The 19,551-nt window shown below is 44.0% G+C and overlaps 1 protein-coding gene across 10 annotated transcripts in view; it reads left to right on the top strand.

Moving 5' to 3' along the window:
* ANKHD1 (ankyrin repeat and KH domain containing 1) overlaps positions 1-19,551 on the top strand; it is a 182,546-nt gene that overhangs the window by 80,512 nt on the left and 82,483 nt on the right. For 9 of the 10 annotated variants that reach the window (XM_045027030.1, XM_045027032.1, XM_045027031.1 and 6 more), the window contains exons 7-10: positions 2,526-2,620; positions 10,198-10,435; positions 10,744-10,935; positions 13,052-13,161. In XM_045027030.1, coding sequence (XP_044882965.1) covers positions 2,526-2,620; positions 10,198-10,435; positions 10,744-10,935; positions 13,052-13,161 — 635 coding nt within the window. The remainder of the gene's footprint in view (positions 1-2,525; positions 2,621-10,197; positions 10,436-10,743; positions 10,936-13,051; positions 13,162-19,551) is intronic. The other variant, XM_045027039.1, reaches the window with a different exon arrangement.

Below are 19,551 nucleotides of genomic sequence, written 5' to 3'. Positions count from 1 at the left end.
CCAAGCTGATGAAATCATAGCTCTCTCTGAACAGGTTTTCAGCCCATAGCATCCCTGATCTGCAATAACAGCAAGAAATGTAGGCCACATGATCTTGTCCACTTAAGTGTGACACCTCTTGCCAGACTTCACTTGTGCCCTCTCCAAGGATGCCTCACATCTGTTTACGAGTTTACCAGACACTAGATAGATACTTACTCAAGATCCCAAATCCCGTTTTATCTTCCCTGGACTAATGGCAAATCCAGAGGTTGTGTGCAAAGTGGTATCATTCTGAACCCCTCCTCCCACAGCAACACACTACATAAGCCTCTGTGGCTAGTGGAGAGGAACCTAAACAAGCTACAGACTCATTTCTGATCTAGTTAAGAGTCCTCACTACATATTAAAGAGCTGAAACTCAAGGCAATTTGTCTAATCTGCAGTGAATTTGTACCACTTCTGAAAGGAATCACAGTACCGATCCTGACAGACACCACCTCCTCAACAGACAAGATGACGTGCTCTGGTTTTCCATCAACAGAAATGACAATTGCCCTCTCTTCTGGCCCAGACCAAGTACCAGGCCAGTGTCCCTCCGTGATGCTTTCCTCATTCTTTGGTCTCAATGCCTTTATGCATTGTCTTCTGTTCCCCTGATGCCAAGAGTCATAAGGAACATCAGGCAGGATGTGGCTATAGTGATGCATAGCGATGGATACAGTCCCTTGTTAGGCAAGACAGTATTGACTCACATTTCTCCGGTTTTTACTTTTTCTGAAGTCCAAGTCTACTTAACTTTTTTTAATACATTGTGTGATATAAAAATTCTGTCAAGGGAAAAGTAAAATTAGAGACTTTATTAAAAGTTGAAAGCTTTTTGGGAGAGGTGGCTACGTGATATTTTTTTGATATTATGATGGTAACTCTCAGGCCAGGTCTTTCAGAAACAGTATATAAATTGAGATTGTCCATATTTAAGCTCCTAAATAAGCAGCCTGATTTTCATACTGCCCAACATCCAGTAACTGTTGGCTTAAGTGGGATGAGTACAGCACTTCGGAAGTTCAGGCACCTAAATAAGTTGTACTGACTTTTTTAAAATCTTGGCCTTAATTTTCTATTCCAACAATTTCTTTTATTCAGTTTGCAAGTTTCACAGACACTTAGCTTCCTTAAACTTAAGGTCTCGTAGTCATTATCTTAGCAGAGACCTTCATGCAACTCCTGAAATTTGAAATGTTTGCATTAAACTCCAAAAATTTCCTCCCAAACTGAATTTTAAGAGTTTTTATGTGCACCATTGAGGATTTGATAAAACTAAAAAATTTTAGACCATCTATATTTGAGAATCTTTTACGAAATTAGATTTATCAAAGGTAAATCTGCCAGTTTTCAAAGTTACGAGTTCCATAACTCCGGATTAGGATAATAGGACATACTTTCCAAAACATTTTCCTCTCACCTAAGAAAAATTGTGATACACTTCAGGTGAAAAATTCAGCTGCTTTTCCTCTTAAAGTTGGGAGGAGTGGGTGCTGATATCTCTTAGAAACTCTTTTTCTTAACTGCAGAGGTGCTGTTGCGGTGTCTTAAGTATATCCTCCTACATTTTTGTGTCTGGGGTAATGAACGATATTGATGGTAGTTGGACAAATTGAATAAGAACTTAAATTCAGATACCAGGGTTTTTTAAATGGTAGATTGCAACAATATGAAATGCTGCATGATAAAGAACTTTTAGCCCTGGAATAGACTTTTGATACCTAAAAAGGATAATATCTTTAGCACTTCTTGTAATTAAGTAAAACTCAAGTAGGAAAGAATGATATGATAGGACTCTGGGCTGGGTGTTCATTCCCAGGTCAACCACAGACTTCCTGTATGATCTTCTTGGGAAATCACTTAACCTACCCTATGCCTTCTACTCCCCTTCTGTAACATAGGGAAAACCTTCCTTGCCTGCATGCTGAGAGTATAAAATCCATCAGCAAATTAGGCATCCAGATACTAGAGTGAACATTATGCAAGTACCTAAATAAACTTGTTTTTGCACGGAAGACAAATGTTAAAGCTCCATAGATGAAAGTGAAATAAAACTAATTTGAGTGAGATTGAACAAAGCTTTAAGAACAGTTGTGGCAACTCTACGGGTTTTTTAGATTGAAGCTTTTACAATACAGCAATCTGATCTTTTTACACAATGCATAAAAATGATACTGTGAAAGTTACTGTAGTAAAAACTTCAAGCTAAGTTTATAACTTCATACTGTTCTTCTCTGGAAGGTTTCTTACCTTCTAGATTGATTTTTCTCCTTTCAGCATTTTTTGCCAGTCTGTCAACTTTGCATAGCCAGAAGATAAAATCTTCCAGGTAAGACGACTGTTGTTATAAATTGAAAGTCCATCTTGTGTTTTGCCACAATAGCAGTGTACTTAGAAATTATAATTGGATAGGCTTGTAAAGGCAAACTACCTAAATTATGATATTTTGACTAAACCCTTTCTTAATGTTTGTAACAAATTGTTTTGTTTTGTGTTTGAAGGCCATTTAGATATGGTTCGTTTTCTGCTTGAAGCTGGAGCTGATCAGGAACATAAAACAGATGAGATGCACACTGCCCTAATGGAGGCCTGCATGGTAAATTGGATTTAGTGAATCAATTTTGTTTGGGGTGAGAGAAGTAAAAGGGATTGGTAGAACAAAGCAAGCCTTTTTTTGGTTAATGAGATTTTTTTAATCCACTGAGTGATCAAGGGCAGGGCAGGAGTGCAGACCAGCCCCACAACAGCCAGTTTCTCTACCCACTTTCCTTTTCTGGCCATTGCCATGAGGAGCCCTGGTTCTCTCCAAGCTGCTATGGGCTCCTTCAGTGATGGAGCCAGCCATCTTGCCACTGCCCCATATGTGAGCCACCCAGCACCCTTGGTAAGTCACTTTCTGCTTTGGATGGGGGCTGTTGTGACTCCCACGGAGAAAGGAGGGTACAGCCCGCTCCCTCCCCCACACACAAACACAAATCGGGACCTCTTTAGAGAGAATCACTGCAGGTTGGTTTTCAGGATGCAGTGTTATCATTAAAGCTACTTTTTAGACACAGGTATTTTTAGTAGTCATGGACAGGTCACAGGCAGTAAACAAAAATTCATAGCCCGTGACCTGTCTATGATTTGTGCTATGCCCCTGATTAAATCTTGGGAGTGCTGCAGGTGTTCGTGGGGGTGGTGGCCCAGATGGTGGTCCGGGACACCGCCCCCCCCTCCCCCCCCGAGTGCTGGAGGAGCTGGGTGCTCAGGGATCGGTGGGGGCGGGTGGACCAGGACTCCTGCTGGTGCTGGTGGAGGGATTGGTGAGGCTGGCAGGCTCCCTACCAGACTTCTCAGAAGCGGTGATATGTTCCTCCCTCAGCTCCTAGCTCCATGCACTGCCAGCTCCAGAGCTCCCATTTGCCAAGAACCGCGGCTGATGGGAGCTGCGGGCGGAGGCAGCGTGTGGAGCTAGGAGTTTAGGGAGGGACATGTTGCCACTTCCAGGGACCCCCCTCTCCTCCCAAGGTAAGTGCCGCCCAGAGCCTTCACCCCCTCCCGGACCCCAGCCCCGAGCCACCTCCCACACCCAAACTTCTCCTGCGGGGGTCGGTGGCCCGAGACTGCCCCAGCAGCAGCCACCGCAACTGGCCCAGGGACTTCCTGAGCTGCTTGCCAACTGCACCGGCCATTGCAGAAGTCACAGAATCCATGAAAGAATCTCAGCCTTAGTCATCATCTGGTAAGACAGGGTGCCAGACTGACAGCTGGCTGATGGAGAAGATTCACAAAAGGAATATAAGAATGGAAATATTGGTCCATATTTAAATATCAGGATATTGCTAAACCAAACTTTACATTTTTATTTTATGGTCTGACTGCCACAAGTTTTGATAAATGGATGTGTCCTCATCTGTCAGACAAGTGCTAGCAAATCCAAATACAGGGTTTTTGCATTTAGTTTCTTCTGGTTTGCAGACAGGCTTCCTCAGTTCTCTTGCCTCTGCTGAGACATCTTTCCAGGCATCGTTGGCGCTCTGGATCTAACATAGAACAGAAGAGGACAAAGGAAACTTCTTTCTAATAATACCTAGGAAGCCCTAATAATACCCCTTCTGTGCCCTTCATTTGTATTTGGCAGTAGGCTCAGTTCTGGCCCCATTTCCACTGTGGTCTTACATGAAGCTGCAGCCACCAGATCCAAGCAACAGTAGGAGCAATTCTGAACCTGGTGAACGCTCTGCTTCCACAGCCCTTTGTAGTCTTTTTGGATATCCACAACTCTTCTCAAGTTTCCCCCTTTTCCTGAAAACCCCTTTAAAGAAACTTCTAGGAGGGCCTAGACTCAACTATGATCTTACAAGACATTATGCTGAAGGTAAGTCTTCCCCTATTCTGTCACCACAAGGGATTCCATTAATCCAGGAGCCCAAAAGCCTGAATGGATCAGGCCTTTGCAGCCTCCCTGGACTCACTAACAAATTACCTTTTGCCTTCTGTCACGGAGTCACAAGGTCTAGCCTATGCCCCAGCCAGTCTCCTGGGAGTGATCGCTTTAATGTGCCAGGCCCCAAGGACCCACACAGTTCCATGGGCAAACCTGCGGCCTCCAAGATTGGGCCTTTGGCATCAGCAATCCCTGTCTCTCTCTGTGACGCCTTCCAGTGAATCTAGCCATGCCAGACTTGCTGGAAGCTTGTACTGTACCCCTTCAGGGCACACTGCTCTCAGTATTTACAGTGACACAGGCAGCCTTTTCAAAACAAGGTAACAATGTCACATGACATACAGAATCTGAAAGTCTTTGTTATCAGTGAGATGCAGAAGCTAAGACATACTCCATCCCAGTCAAACTAGTGCCATGATGAGCCAGCCAAGCTGTGATTGACTCCCGCTCAACTCCATCTCTTGTCCCTTTGTTCTCCCAGGTAAGCTCCTGAGTACCTCCAAAGAGCTGTCCTTCTCCGCATCACCTGACACCTTTCCCTCTTTGTTCTCAATCTCTGTTGTCTCACTGGCCAGGGTTTCCTGCTGATAGGTGTGAATTATTCAGTCATTGAGGTGTCTGTCTTCATGGATCCTCCTTTGATTTGGATCACTTTAAGTCTGTTCTTTAATGGTGCGGACAGCTAGGTGAGACACCTATGTCTCATGTTCTACCTTGAGCAGATTTAATCCTCCCCCTCGCCCCACTGGGTAACTATGCAAGGTGTAGGAGGAAACTGAGGCACACGTGCATCATAAAAATATTTTTTAAAATTCCCATTTTGTCACACCTTCCTTCCAAGAAAGCTTACTCAAAGCTCCATGTCCACAGCAAGTACACTCCTTGGACCCGTTCCTACTTTTAGAGGTGGAGAGGAACATCATCCTTCATCCTTTCCTTCCTCCTATACAGTGTCTTCTGAAAAGGGTGAGCTAGAATTTGATTGACTTGCTCACTGTGTCTTGGGTTTCTTTTTCCTTTTACTTTCTTGTTGCTCCAAAAACCCTTAGGGCCATTTTGGAACAGTGAAGTTAATTGGTCTCCTATCCAACAAAAACCTTAATCTCTCTGGAGGAACAGAAATCCAAATGAGGTGAAGGGCCTTATTTTCTTCTAGGGCTGAACCTCAATGCTAATTCTTCCTATCCACTGCTGTATAGCAAATAGTATGAAGTGGATCATGTCCTCATCTGATTCAGTGTCCTCCCTACCCACTCCTGGGAGAATTCTGTACTACTGTGCATGTGCATAATTAATGAGCTGCGCATATTAATTTTTTGCACAGAAAAAAACTTCTGCTGGAAAGTTGCTGCAGTTCCCCCTTTTCCTCACCAGAGGGTGCTATGGCAGTAGAACAGAGCAACAGCTCCCGGCCAGCTAGGGAAGAGAGCACCTTCCGTCTTCACAGTGCCTTTTGGGCCAGGTCAGGAGACGGACAGCATGGGGTTGCTGGGGAGTCATAGACAGGGGCTCATAAGGGCTAGTGTGAGAGGGTAGAATGTGGCAGGAGATTAATGGAAGTGGAGGCGCAGGGCCACGGGGATGGGGGTGAGGGTGCAGGGCCATATAGGGCTTGGAGGGGCAGATGTCTGAGTGAGGGCACAGATACACATGGGGATGGGGAAGGGGGTATAGAGCCTCAGGGGGATGAGGGAGAGGGGGTGGAGGGACACATGGGGATGGGCAGATGTGCCTGACTGAATGGCAGAGGCTAGGGGTCAGCCAGGGTCTGCATGGAGGAAGCTCCCTAACAATCTCTGCCCCCCCCCCAAAACCACCCTTGTTCCATACTTTTCCCAACCATACACAACCACCCTCCAAGTTCACACCCAAGTTCCTTCCCAGCAATTACTTCCCTCTCCCTCAGTTCTTCTGTTACCTCTGATTCCCCAAAGTCTTTGCACTGCTTCTGAGGGGTGCAGGAAATACGGTTCAGTATTATAGTTTAAATGAATTATTACTCAGAGTTCTGTATTAATATGCCTAGTAAGGAATCTATTTGTCAAAAAACATTTCCTGAATCTTTTTTTCTGTATTGTTAGACGTACTTGCTGACAAGTATTTTGAAATAAATTACCAAAAATAATTGAAACTGGTGTGATTATATTATTTTGACAAAATATGCAGAATTTTGCAGAATTTGGAAATATTGTGCTCAGAATTTTTAATTTTTTGGTGCAGAATTCCCCCAGGAGTACCTACCAAAGAACCTCCTTGGGCTCTTCAGCCTGGATCCTGACATCCATGACCTCTGGCTATCACAAAATGGGACTCATTCTCTTCCCTTCTAACCACTGGGACTCTGCCTCCCAGAAGGAAGGTAGAAGAAGGGGGGAGGGAGTGAGTTATACAGTAATTCAAACTGCTGGTGCATAGATCTATGCCTTCTACCCCTCTAGAACAGCCATCCAGTGGCTCATTGAGATCTAACCAGACAGAGTGTTCACTCCATGCTGTAATTTGTGGTAGACAGGAACCGCTCTATGTGCTTCATTGGTGTTAATGCCATCAATGATATGGCCAAGATTACACCCTCTTGAGGTCAGTGTCTTGGACACCACCACCTTGGCCCAGAGAGCAACATAGATCCATCCCTGGGGAGGTGAGATCACCTACTAGCTTTTTCTCCTTGCACTTACTTTTAAGGGCACCCAGCCATTTACACTGTACCTTGAAGGAGTTATCAAAGATCTGCTTTTCCCCTAAGGAGAAGCAGGCTTAACTGCCTCAGTGGGAAATCATTAGTGAACTACAAACTCAAGCAAACCTGAGTGTTCCCTTCACAACAGGAATCCATCAGGTTGGCTTTTGAGGCCCCTGAGATCCGCTGTCTGTTATGTCCTGATCAGGTGAAACCCACACAACTGTATTGGCTTAACTGAATCATCAAGCTCAAGCCTAGAGCATTCCTTCCAGACAAAATCCAATGTTCTCATCCACCAGGTGGAGAAAAAACTAATTTCCCTCAGTGCCCTGCACATGCAGACATCTGAATGTCAGTCTGGATGAGCTGGAAGTACTTTCATTCAAGAAAATGGTCCTGCCACTAGTTGGTCTTCAAAAAAGTAGTCACTTGTTCTCAGCCTCACTCATTGGACCTCTTTGCCTTGAGTTACAACTTTCCCAGATACTGTAACATATATACTTGGTCCTCAAGGCCTGGATACGGCATGCGTTCTCTATCATTAGTGGGGAAGGGAGTTGACACCTTTTCCTCACCTCTTACTGATAACAGGGTCTGCAGAAAGTGAAATAGGATTGATGCCTGCTGATCAGTGTTCCCTCTAATTTTTTTACATCCATGTGCGGAATGAATTTTGTTTTGTGCACCAATATGGAAGTGATGTGTGGCAGGGGTGAGGCTGAGGGATTTGGAGTGTGGGAGGAGGCTCAGGGCTGGGGTAGAGATTTGGGCTGCTGGGGGGGTGAGGCTCTGGCTAGGGGTGTGGGTTCTGGGGTGGGGTTGGGGATGAGGGGTGGGTTTAGGGTGCTGAGGTGGGGAGGTTTAGGGCTAGGGCAGAGGGTGTGGGGGGTGAAGGCTCTGGCTAGGGATGCAGGCTCTGGAGTGGGGCTGGGGATGAGGGGTTTGGGGTGAAGGCTGCCCCAAGGCTGCAGCAGGGAGAGGACTCCCCCTAGATCCCTCTCGCCACAGTAGTCCAGGGCTGGGAGAGAGGCACCTCTGCCCGCTGTGTGACACCTTGGCTGGGGGTGAAACACCTGTCCCCATTACGCAGCCATGCAGCGTAGAGGGAACTTAAATGCTGATTCATGTAGGTGTAGAGCATCTGAGATGGCTCTAGTTCATGGGTCTTCAGCTGTTCCAAAGACTTATCCTTTATCTTGATCAAATCTGCCTCAGTCTCAGGCTCTTGCTTATGAAAGCTCCCTCGGTTCTAAGTTATGGATTACCAACTGGGCCCTCTTATTGCTGAGAGAAGGGTACTATCTTTGTTTTCTATGGTGTGAAGTCTCTCTTAGTTTCCATGGGATCATAGTCTGGAGATCCATTGTTATCTCCATCTGGAATTCTTCCAGAATGAGGTTGAGCGTGGGTTCTCTGCTAGTATCCAGATGCCTTGTCGATATGAGCAAAAATGCTGCACCTGTTTCCCAGTGCTTGAATACTGTTCAACTGCAAGTGTAGCCAGTGATAAACTGAGTTGAACACTGTAATCTGTAGTTCCTGAAACAGCATCAAACACAATTGCTGTTTAATATCAAGTGTAACCAACACTTGGGACTGATTTCAGATACACCCCTTGCTTACACCATTTGTCAGCCAAAGGAACTTCAGCTAGTGGAGACAAACCTCCTGCTCCATAGGAGAGTTCTGACTGCGGTTCCCTTCTCGTAATCAGGTTCCCTAAAGTAGTCTCTTTAGTCTAGTAGGCGCCCTGTAAGTCTCACTGTTTGTTGGAGCCAAGTCAAGTAAACAGTGTCCTCTGCTCAGATGCATTTGAACCTACTTTCATTATTCCACCGTTTCCTGTGTCCTTCAACTTTGTTAAAGACTCCTACAGAGCTCACAGCCCCATCTTGAAACCCGCATGCCTCATTTTTCCATAAAGAGAAAGAAGTTCTCTAAATGTGCCACAGCCATCTTCCCATTGTAATCTCAGTCTTCCACCTTAACTAGGATATCTTGCTCCCCAACCCTAAGGCCAGACTCTAGGTCCATTGGCATTCTGTGGACCCTCTGCCAAATATTCAAGGGCTACCTTTTCCAAACCATTCCTCAAATTCTGGTTCCTGTTCTAAAGGTCTTGCAAAGTCAGAAAACATCCAGGTCTTGCTCAGTCAGATTCTTTGTCCAATGCAAGTACTCATTTGCTGGCCTCCCCTGCTCAGAGAATCTTTGAGCTTTCTATCCAAGGCACATAAAAGTCAGGGCATAAAAAATCTTTGGTGGACAAGTTCTTCACCACCTGAGCCCAGTTACATTTTTGAGATGTTACCAGCTATATTTGCATATATTGGCTGACATATAGCCTTCATTTGGTGAGTTCTCAGGTTCTTCTATGACAACCCTAGGTCTTCTACCTTTGTGAAGAAGTCTGCTCATCCCAACGGCTGTTTGGGAGAATGAAGGAAAGGAGACCAGTTTCTCCCCTCTTGTCACTTCGCTGTAACACATTTTAACTTCTCCATAATTACTTTTCTTCCCTTGGTATGGAAGCTGCTAGTTATTTGTCCATATTGGTGATGAGCCAATCACGGAAAAGCTAAATTTTTACTGGATTAATTGCTTACTACTGGGAGTAGTCATTACTGATTTCAGTGGGATTACTCACCGTACTAAACTGTTCGGTAATTGTGCATTGGATTATTATTTAGTAGCTATATTATCATAGTGCCCAAAAGGTCTGGTCCTTGCCCCAAAGCTCTTAAAATATAAAATAAAGGATCAGACTTTTTATTTCTAAATTACCCAATGTCTAGTTGATTGGAGGTGAAATATATAGTTTTCAGATTATTATGCAAAAGTGTTGTTGTATGAGGTTTTTAGTTTGAAAAAAATCTTTTCTTTTTTAAGTAGGACAAACACACTGTTTTAATTTTCAGAAATCTTCTTGAAAGTAGATCTTACCAAGGTCTGAAAATGGACTTGCATGATAACAAATTGTTGCATTTTTGTAACAATTGTGTCCTTGTTAAATTGGGATGTTTCTGATTTAATTTATTTTCAACTTTTACTTTGCTTTTAGGATGGACATGTGGAAGTAGCTCGTTTACTTCTAGATAGTGGTGCTCAGGTCAATATGCCTGCGGATTCATTTGAATCTCCACTTACACTAGCTGCTTGTGGTGGACATGTGGAACTAGCCGCACTACTGATAGAAAGGGGAGCAAATCTTGAGGAAGTTAATGATGAAGGTTATACTCCACTAATGGAAGCTGCACGTGAAGGGCATGAGGAGATGGTAGCACTGTTACTGGCACAGGGTAAGAAAACAATTTCATCTTATAAATTACTGTACTGTAAATTACATCTTTTTAGTAGTTATTCAAATTACATATTCTTTGATAGTCTTTTATTCTGAATGGTGAAGTACTGACCTTGCTAGTTTGTGTGTAATGACTCAATATTTAGCATGTTGTTGTAACTTGACAGTTACTGTATAAAAAGAACATAGAACTATCATACACTGATCTCTTGCTAAGGGCTACGGGATAGGGGCAAAGCGGGAAGATGAGTGCCTATATGATTTACTTGTCTGGCCAGACAGATTAACAGATGATTTGTTCCCTAGGAGCAAATATAAATGCACAGACAGAAGAAACGCAAGAAACAGCTCTTACTCTAGCATGCTGTGGAGGATTTTCTGAAGTAGCTGATTTCCTTATTAAGGCAGGAGCTGATATAGAACTTGGTTGCTCTACACCTTTAATGGAAGCTGCTCAGGAGGGACACCTTGAATTGGTGAAATATTTATTGGCAGCAGGTATGTTGATATAAATGACAGGTTGACTTATAGGAGATTTAGCTTAAAAAATGCTAGCCTAAAAAAAGGTATAAATTAGGAAATAACTACACTTATTGGCAATTAAAGTTGCAGCAGGGCACACTCCATCTTCGCAAAACCTTAAAAGAATGGAAACAACTTCAGAGAAAAGACATTCTGCATTCCTTTCCATCTTTATATTGCCCAAATTGAACAGGTTTCAGAGTAGCAGCCGTGTTAGTCTGTATCCGCAAAAAAAACAGGAGTACTTGTGGCACCTTAAAGACTAACAAATTTATTTTAGCATGAGCTTTCGTGAGCTTAAGCTCACTTCTTCGGATGCATAGAATGGAACACACAGACAGGAGATATTTATACATACAGAGAACATGAAAAGGTGGAAGTATGCATACCAACAGGCAGAGTCTAATCAATTGAGATGAGCACTTCCACCTTTTCATGTTCTCTGTATGTATAAATATCTCCAAATTGAACAGTATCAGTTATGCAGTCCAGCCATCCATGAGGCTTTTGCTTCCATCCAATCGATGCCAAAAACTAAATGTATACTCAATCGTCATTAAGCTTGCACTCAAACAACATTAACAGTGATTACTTCTGCTTTTGTACACTACTGACTAGAGCTGAGTGGTCTTTTTTGGCAAATAATTTAGTCTGTGAAAAATGTGGTTTTGTTCAACCTGTAACTATTTGTGAATTTGTGGTGGTTGCTGAATAGTTTTGATCAAACTGACAAAATCAAAACATTTTGGTTTGACCAGACTAAAAAAACCCAAACACCTGTTTGTATTTTGAGCATTTTGACAAAAACAAAGGAGTAAATTAAAAAAAAAAAAAGCCTAAGGGGAGGCGCAAGACCTCTTAAAAACCCTTAGTCTATTAGTTAGGGTACTCTCTTGGGATGTGGGAAACTGGTTCAATTCTTCCCTCTGCCTGATTTGGAGAAAAGATTTGAACATGGGTCTCCCACGCTGCAGGAAAGTGTCATAGTAACTGGGTTTTGGGATAATGTGCATAGGTTAATAGACTCTGGGTCAGGGGTGGGCAAACTTTTTGGCCTGAGGGCCACATCTGGGTATGGAAATTGTATAGTGGGCCATGAATGCTCACAAAATTGGGGGTTGGGGCCAGAAATGAGTTCAGGGTGTGGGAGGGGGCCCCGGCTGGGGGTGCGGGCTCTGGGGTGGGGCTGGAGATGAAGGGTTTGGGGGGCAAGAGGGTGCTCCAGGCTGGGACCGAGGGGTTTGGAGGGTGGGAAGGGGGATCAGGATTGGGGCAGGGGGTTGGGGCATGAGAGGGCGTCAGGGGTGCAGTCTCCAGGCAGCATTTACCTCAAGCAGTTCCCAGAAGCAGCAGCATGTTCCCTTTCTGGCTCCTATGCGGAGGAGCAGCTAGGCGGTTCTGTGTGCTGCCCCGTCTGCAGGTGCTGCACCTGCATCTCCCTTTGGCCGTGGTTCCCAGCCAATGGAAGCTGTGGGGGGCGGCGCTTGGGGTGGGGGCAGCGTGCAGAGCTCCCTGATTGCCCCTACACATAGGCGCCAGAGGGGGGACATGCCGCTGCTTCCGGGAACCACTTGGAGCCATGGCACGCACGGAGCGGGTCAAGCCCCCAACCCCACTGCCTGGCTGGCGCTTGAGGGCTGGATTAAAATGTGTGAAGGGCCAGATGCAGCCCCTGGGCCATAGTTTGCTATCCCCTACTCTAGGTTCTTGAACAAGACTTCAGAAAAGAAAGAGAGCCTGAATTCAGACATGGATTTATGAGCTGAAATCTTCAGCGCTGGTGGGGGGGGAGAATGCTGCTGCCAATCAGCACTGCAGGGAGTGAGTTGAACAGTTTTGTTCAGCACTTTAACTGCTGTCAAATGTGCCACAACCTTCCTTTGCCACAAATTCCTGATTCTACTTCTGTCTCTCAGGTCTCTTTCCCTATTAGACCCAGTGCTGTTGGCAGTAAGTAGAACATGGCTTCAGTTGCCGTGGAAGGAAGATCTGTTGCTTTTTTTAGGTTGAATTGTTAGTGGATTCACTAAGATAAAATATTTGGGTGAGAGGACGTCTACAGTAACCAGTACAACTTATGTTGCTTTTATAGGAGCGAATGTCCATGCTACAACAGCAACAGGAGACACTGCTTTGACCTATGCCTGTGAAAATGGACATACTGACGTTGCAGATGTATTGCTTCAAGCTGGTGCTGATTTAGTAAGACTTTTCATGTGTATCTTGTGCATGAATATATTAACTGTAAACTTAGCATTTACTTTTACCTTTCTTACAGAAAAAAAGTTCTGTGCTTAATATAAAGCAAGAAGAATGCTTTGCAAGTGTTAAGATATGTATACATTGGTGGTACTAGTCAAAAGGAGGATTGAAAGCCTGCAACATCTGTCCCAGTTTCTTTGAGGAATAGCACTGAATATTAATGCATCCATTAGTTAAATACTTAACTAATTCTTGGATTTTGTAATAGTTCACTCTCTTGCCTTTGGCAGAATGCACCATGGAGCTCATTACTCTGCAAGGTATAGTTTTTGTCTATTCTTCTAGTTATACTAGTCTTATTCTTCATCCGTGTCCCAGAATCCTGAGTTTCCAGTACTGGATTAGAAATTTTTGGGACTACTACTACTCTGCGTTTTAAACTTCATGGGCATTAACCGCTGCCCATTTATATTGGGTTTTTTAATCTTATTGATCTTTGGACACTGTCTATCATTTTGGTATTCTTTCTACAGCACAGTTTTCAAAATTTAGACTAAATGTGCAACAAATGCCTTCCCAAAGGGCAGAGTATATTGGAATTTTATACCACATCCCTGCTTCCACATCCTAGTAAATGTCTGTCTGCCTTCTAGGCCACTTCCATGGTTTTCCCATGTTACTCCCAGGTTGTGTTTTGTTGTGTTCTGCATAGTATGTCCATTAAACAGTAAGTTAGGTTGCTGTTTTGGGTTTATTGATAATTGCTGCAGCCAGTCAGCTGGAGGCTTAAAATTGCTGCTTCAGTGTGCCTGCCAGCTTCAGGGATCTAACAATTTTTTTTAAGTTGTGTTCAAAACTTAATTATGGTTTGCTTTTAATAGTCCTTCTGAGGAGCGCTAAAGCATTCTTGTGGATCCTCCACCCTTTCCAACCTTGAACCTTTCAGTCTCCATCCTTCTAGGCTGGGGCTGTCTTTGGAGTCCATCAGCACTGCTTATTACTTTCTTTGAATTTCTTCAATAGGTTTAAGGTGTTTGCTTTCTCCCTCTCCCACTGCCTATAGCTCTTTCACTAATTTACAAGTAGCTCAGGGGATTGGAAGCCTGAACTTTATTTATAGTAACCTGTTGAAACTTTGAACTTGAATTTCTTAAATTGTCTCTCACTACAACACAGCCACACTGATTGTGGGAGCTACTTACATTGACTTATTTGTAGAAAAACAGTATTAAAAGGTATGTAAAGAATATCATTACAATAACTTGAGTCTACCAGTCTTCAGTGTCCTTATTAAGCTGCTTACACAACCACTTAGATGCTTATTGAAGCCCACACTTGAAACAGCAGTTTTTATATTACATTTGTTTTAAAAAGGTAATCTTAAAGTCATGGCTGTGATGCTGCAGTAGTGAATTCCAAAAGCACTCTTCTTTTAGAAAGAGAATTTAGTTTCAGACCACCTCAGTTTTCATAGGCAGGCCAGGCTTTTTCTCTCAGCAGCAGAGGGAGACTGCTCCCTCCTAACTCTCATGAGAATTGGGATGCCACTATGCTTGGTGTTCTGTGTCCAGCAAAGGAAATAACATATGCTTGTGAATAAACTCGCTCATCTTTAGTAGCTTATCCTAATGTATTGACATCAATACAAAGGGTATCTATTCTAGTTACATATATCACCTCATTACTGTAGTATCTGAGAGTACTGTAACCTTGTAATGTGTATATTTTCTAAAAACCCATGTGAGATAGGGGAGTAAAATATCATCTCCATTTTACAGATGGTGAACCAAGGCACAGGGAGACTAATTTATTGTTGGGTTTTTGTGGCCTTTTTCAGGGATTTGAATTTTTTGTGGGTGATTGCTTTAGTTATGGATGAATAATGTAGGGTTTATTGCATCCTGTAGCCCTACCATTAAACAATATTTTGTGCCAGCTAAAGGGGGGCAGAGTATTTATCCACCCAGTGCCCAACTCCTTAGTGGTGCAGGTAGCTGCAGAGAGGTCCAGGTTACAGCAACTGACGAGCGCTAATGCCTTCACCTCTAGAGGAAGAAAGTATTTTCATCAACTAGTCCCCAGTTCAGTGTTGCTAACTACCAGGTATAGTTAGTAAATTATGACTTCCTAAATTCAGAGACAAACTTGCTTAGGAAGACAGGGCTCAGTTTCAAGCCCTCATTGATAAAGGCAGTCTGGTGAATAAGACATGACTTCAATGGCAGTGGATGTGCTGACACTCATCTAGAGCAATTGCCACAGCTGTGGTCCATGAGGTTTGAATTATGGCTGTTCTCTTCTGGGTTCCCCAGTGAGGTCCAGAATACCATCAACAATTTTGCCCTTTTGAATCTAATCTCTTCAGTGAGAAGACAGTCACTATACTCGTAAGAACTCAAGGACATCCCTCTGCTCCCTAGGTTTTTACACCCCAACCCCCAAAAGAAACACCACAAGCAAACCTATAGGCCCAGACCTCCCCCCAGGTCAATCTATCACCAGTGCCCTTAAGAACCACCATGCAAGCGACAGAGCATTCAAAGACCCAGGTACATGGCTTCCTCTACCTTTACAACCACTACCCAGCCCCCTCTCTGTCCAAGGGTTTCTTTTAATGGGACGTTCAAGGACTGCATACAGCTATTGATGCCATGCCATATTGCCCCCCCCTCCCAAAAATCTTTGGGGGCTACCTTACCCATTCCTCACACAGCTGGAGGGCAATAACAGACAAGTGGTCACAAGACATCATCCACTCCAGCTACACAGTTGAGTTTCTCACCTCCATATCACAAACCCCTTTTCCTGGCCCCTTCTCAGGCTCTGCTCTCACAAGGGGATCCTTTATCAAGAAGTGAACTCTCTTCCAGAAAAGGGCTGTAGAGCAGGTGCCACTCTAACATCAAGGAATGGAGTTCACACTTCATAGTTTAAAAAAAACAACAAACTAACTAAAAAAACAGAGGATGGAGACCCAATTCTTGATCTACACCAACTAAACATTTTTATTAGCAAATCAGAATTTTGCATGGTAGTAATTCCATCCGTGGAGGAGAATGTTTGCCAGTAGCTGGGAATAGGTGACAGGGCAGATGACTCTAGCCTCTGTTTGCCAGTAGCTGGGAATAGGTGACAGGGCAGATGACTTGATTACCTGTTCTGTTCATTCCCTCTGAAGCACCTGGCACTGGCCACTGTTGGAAGACAGGATACTGGGCTAGATGGACCTTTCTTACGTTCTTAATACATTGTTTGTGGCCCTCGACTTGAAAGATGCCATTTTAATGTGGATATTCAGCATTCCCACAGAAGAGTTCTTAAATTTGTGGTAGGACAAGAGCATGTCCAATTCAGAGTACTTTGATTTATGCTGGCAGTGTCACCCAGGGTCTTTATTAGCCTTTTCTCTGGCAGCCTAGATAAGATACAGTGGCTACACCACCTTTCTGTATCTGGATGACTGGTTACTAATAGGGCAGATCAAGCCATGAGGTCCAGTTGGCAACCCTATTATCTTACTCCACCTTCTGGCATCAATGGGGTTCTGTTTGAACCAAGAGCACTTTGACTCCCACAAGGACTATAGATTTCATAGGCTTGACCCTAGACTAATTATCAGGAAAAGCCTACCTCCCTACAGATAGTTTTCCAGCTATGAACAACCTGATAAACCAAGTCACCATCAGACTTTGCACCTTCCTTGCTAGGACACTTGGCTCCATGTGCATGCATGATGCTGTTCACCAGATCCCACTTTTGTTGTCTGCAGGTGTGGCTTCGCTTTGTTTACTCACTGGACAAGGACAATGTAAATACATGGGTAATGATCCCACCACAAGCCAGAGCTCCTCTGGCATGGTGGATGAAAGTGGATCCAAGTGCAAGTCCTCTTTCGTCCATCCGCCTCCAACACAACCATAATCACAGATGCATAGGATGGGGAGCACATATGGACAATCACTGCACAAGGCACATGGTCCCTGCGGGAGGCCAGAACGTATATCAGTCTCCTGGAGTTGAGGGCAGTTCCCGTAGCCTGCAACACATTCCTCACCCTCATGCAGTTCTGTCAGATGTGACAATATATTTTTTTATATAAACAAAAAGGGTGGAGTAAGATCTATTCATGTGTGTAAGGAGACAGTGAACTTATGGAACTGGTGCATGAAGAACCACATCACACAGTTGGTGACATGCCTACCAGGTGAGCAAAATACTCTGGCGGATGATCTCAATAGGCACTTCTCCCTAGACCACAAATGGGAAATGCCTGATTCCGTCTTGACCGAAATCTTCACCCAGTGGGGAGCATTATCTTGAGACCTGTTTGCCTCCCCCACAAGAAATTCAGTCTCTGCTGTTCCAGAACAGCATTAGGGTCAGACTCCAGGAACGATGGCCTTCTGTTATCCTGGATGGACTGTCTGAGGTACTTCCATCCTCTTCCACCTCAGGTTCTCTCCAGAATTCACAATGACAGGGCCAGGGTTGTTCTCATTGCATCCAATTGGCCCAGACAGTTTTGATTTCCAGACCTTCGACAAATATCAGCCCATCCTTCTATCTACATTAAACCTTTTCCATATCTGTTCACTCAGGGCAAGTGCAGGACCAGACATCCCAGCCAAGACTTTCTTCATCTCACAGCCTGGTATTTGGATGGGCATCAGTTCTGGAACTTTTCTATTTGAAGGCCATCTGAATGATCCTTTATCACAGCAGAAAATTTTTCACTAGAAATGTTATTTAGCTAAATGGAAGCATTTCTCTACCTGGTCACAAAGGAATCTGTTATCACCAGAATCAGCAGATGTCCCAGTCATTTTAGATTATCTTTTGTGCCTCAAATTGTCAAGGCTTTCTGTTAGCTTGTTGAAAGTCCATCTGGCGGCAATCAGTGCCTTGCCATCCTCTCATCCTGCCACACACACTTACCCTACCACAATTAGTTCTTGAAGGGCCTCATTAGAACCTTCCCACCAGTGATGAAACTCATGCCACAATGGGATCTCTGCTTTGTACTCCCAGTTCTTACTAGACCATGTTTCGAACCAATGGCCACGTGTTCCATGTCAGACTTCTCCATGAAGGTTTTAGTTGCCATCACATCAGCCAGACAGGTGAGCTAACTGGGAGCACTCATGGCAGACCCAACATACACCGTATTTAATAGAAAAAAGGTCTCCCTTCATCTCCATCCAAAATTCATCTCCAAGATAATTCAGAGTTTCACACGAACCCAAAGCCTCACATCCACTGAGAAAGAGGCTGCATGCACTCAGTGTCAGACAAGTCGTGGCCTTTTATCTGCAGAGAACAAAGCCAATTAGTAAAACACTAAGACTTTGTCAGCTATAGCAGAGTTATATGAGGGCAAGTGTTATCAGCCCAGAGAGACTAAGTGGAATCTCTGCGTCACTGTTATTATTTGGCATGTATTCCTTCCCGAACAGGATGAAGGCCCAATTGACGAGAGCCCAAGCAATCTCCGTGGCATCTTTGAGACGTGCCAATACCAGACATTTGTAAAGTAGCTATCTGAAGTTCCATCCACACCTTTATGAAGCATTACAACCTGGTCTAGTCGTCTTCAGTAAATACAGCTGTCAGGACAGCAGTGTTACAGACTTCCATACCAATTGCATCTTGCACCCTGCTCCTATTTGAATACTGTTTACCAATCACCCCCATGTGGAGCCCACATAGGGACCAGCACTGAAGAAATGGAGGTTCCTTACCCATAACTTGAGGTTCTTTGAGATGAGTGGTTCTTATTTGTATTCCTCTACCCGTCCTCCTTCCCCTCTGGTTTGGATCCTATTTGATTCATGGTAAGAAAACTGGAGAAGTATTGGTCCATACCACCCTTTATGCCCTCGTTTTGGAGCACAAGGAGGGCAACAGCGCATGCATGGACCAGTATATGCTACTTGCTACAAATCTCTGGTCTCAGGCATGTGGCCTGCATTCTAGAGCCCTGTGAGGATACAAAATTTGTATCCACATCCAATCCGCAAACATGGTCAGAATATGGGGAGAGCATTTGCTCTTATAGTAGGGATAAAGGAGAGAAAACCGAACCGGGGGTGGGGAATCAAATCCATATCTTAGATGTCTGTATACTAATGCAGGAAGTATGGGAGATAAGCTGGAAGAACTCAAAATACTAGTAAATAAACACAACTATGACATAATTGGCATCACAGACTTGGAGGAATAATACACACGATTGGAATATTGGTATGGAAGAGTACAGCTTGCTCAGGAAGGACAGGCAGGGGAAAAAAGGGAGAAGGTGTTGACTTATATATTAAAAATGTATACACTTGGACTGAGATTGAGATGGAAATAGGAGACAGCCTTGTTGAAAGTCTCTGGGTAAGGTTAAAA

The sequence above is a fragment of the Mauremys mutica genome, chromosome 8 (assembly GCF_020497125.1).
Source record: "Mauremys mutica isolate MM-2020 ecotype Southern chromosome 8, ASM2049712v1, whole genome shotgun sequence".
Taxonomy (NCBI): Eukaryota; Metazoa; Chordata; order Testudines; family Geoemydidae; genus Mauremys; species Mauremys mutica.
This window is presented reverse-complemented; position numbering and strand designations above follow the sequence as displayed.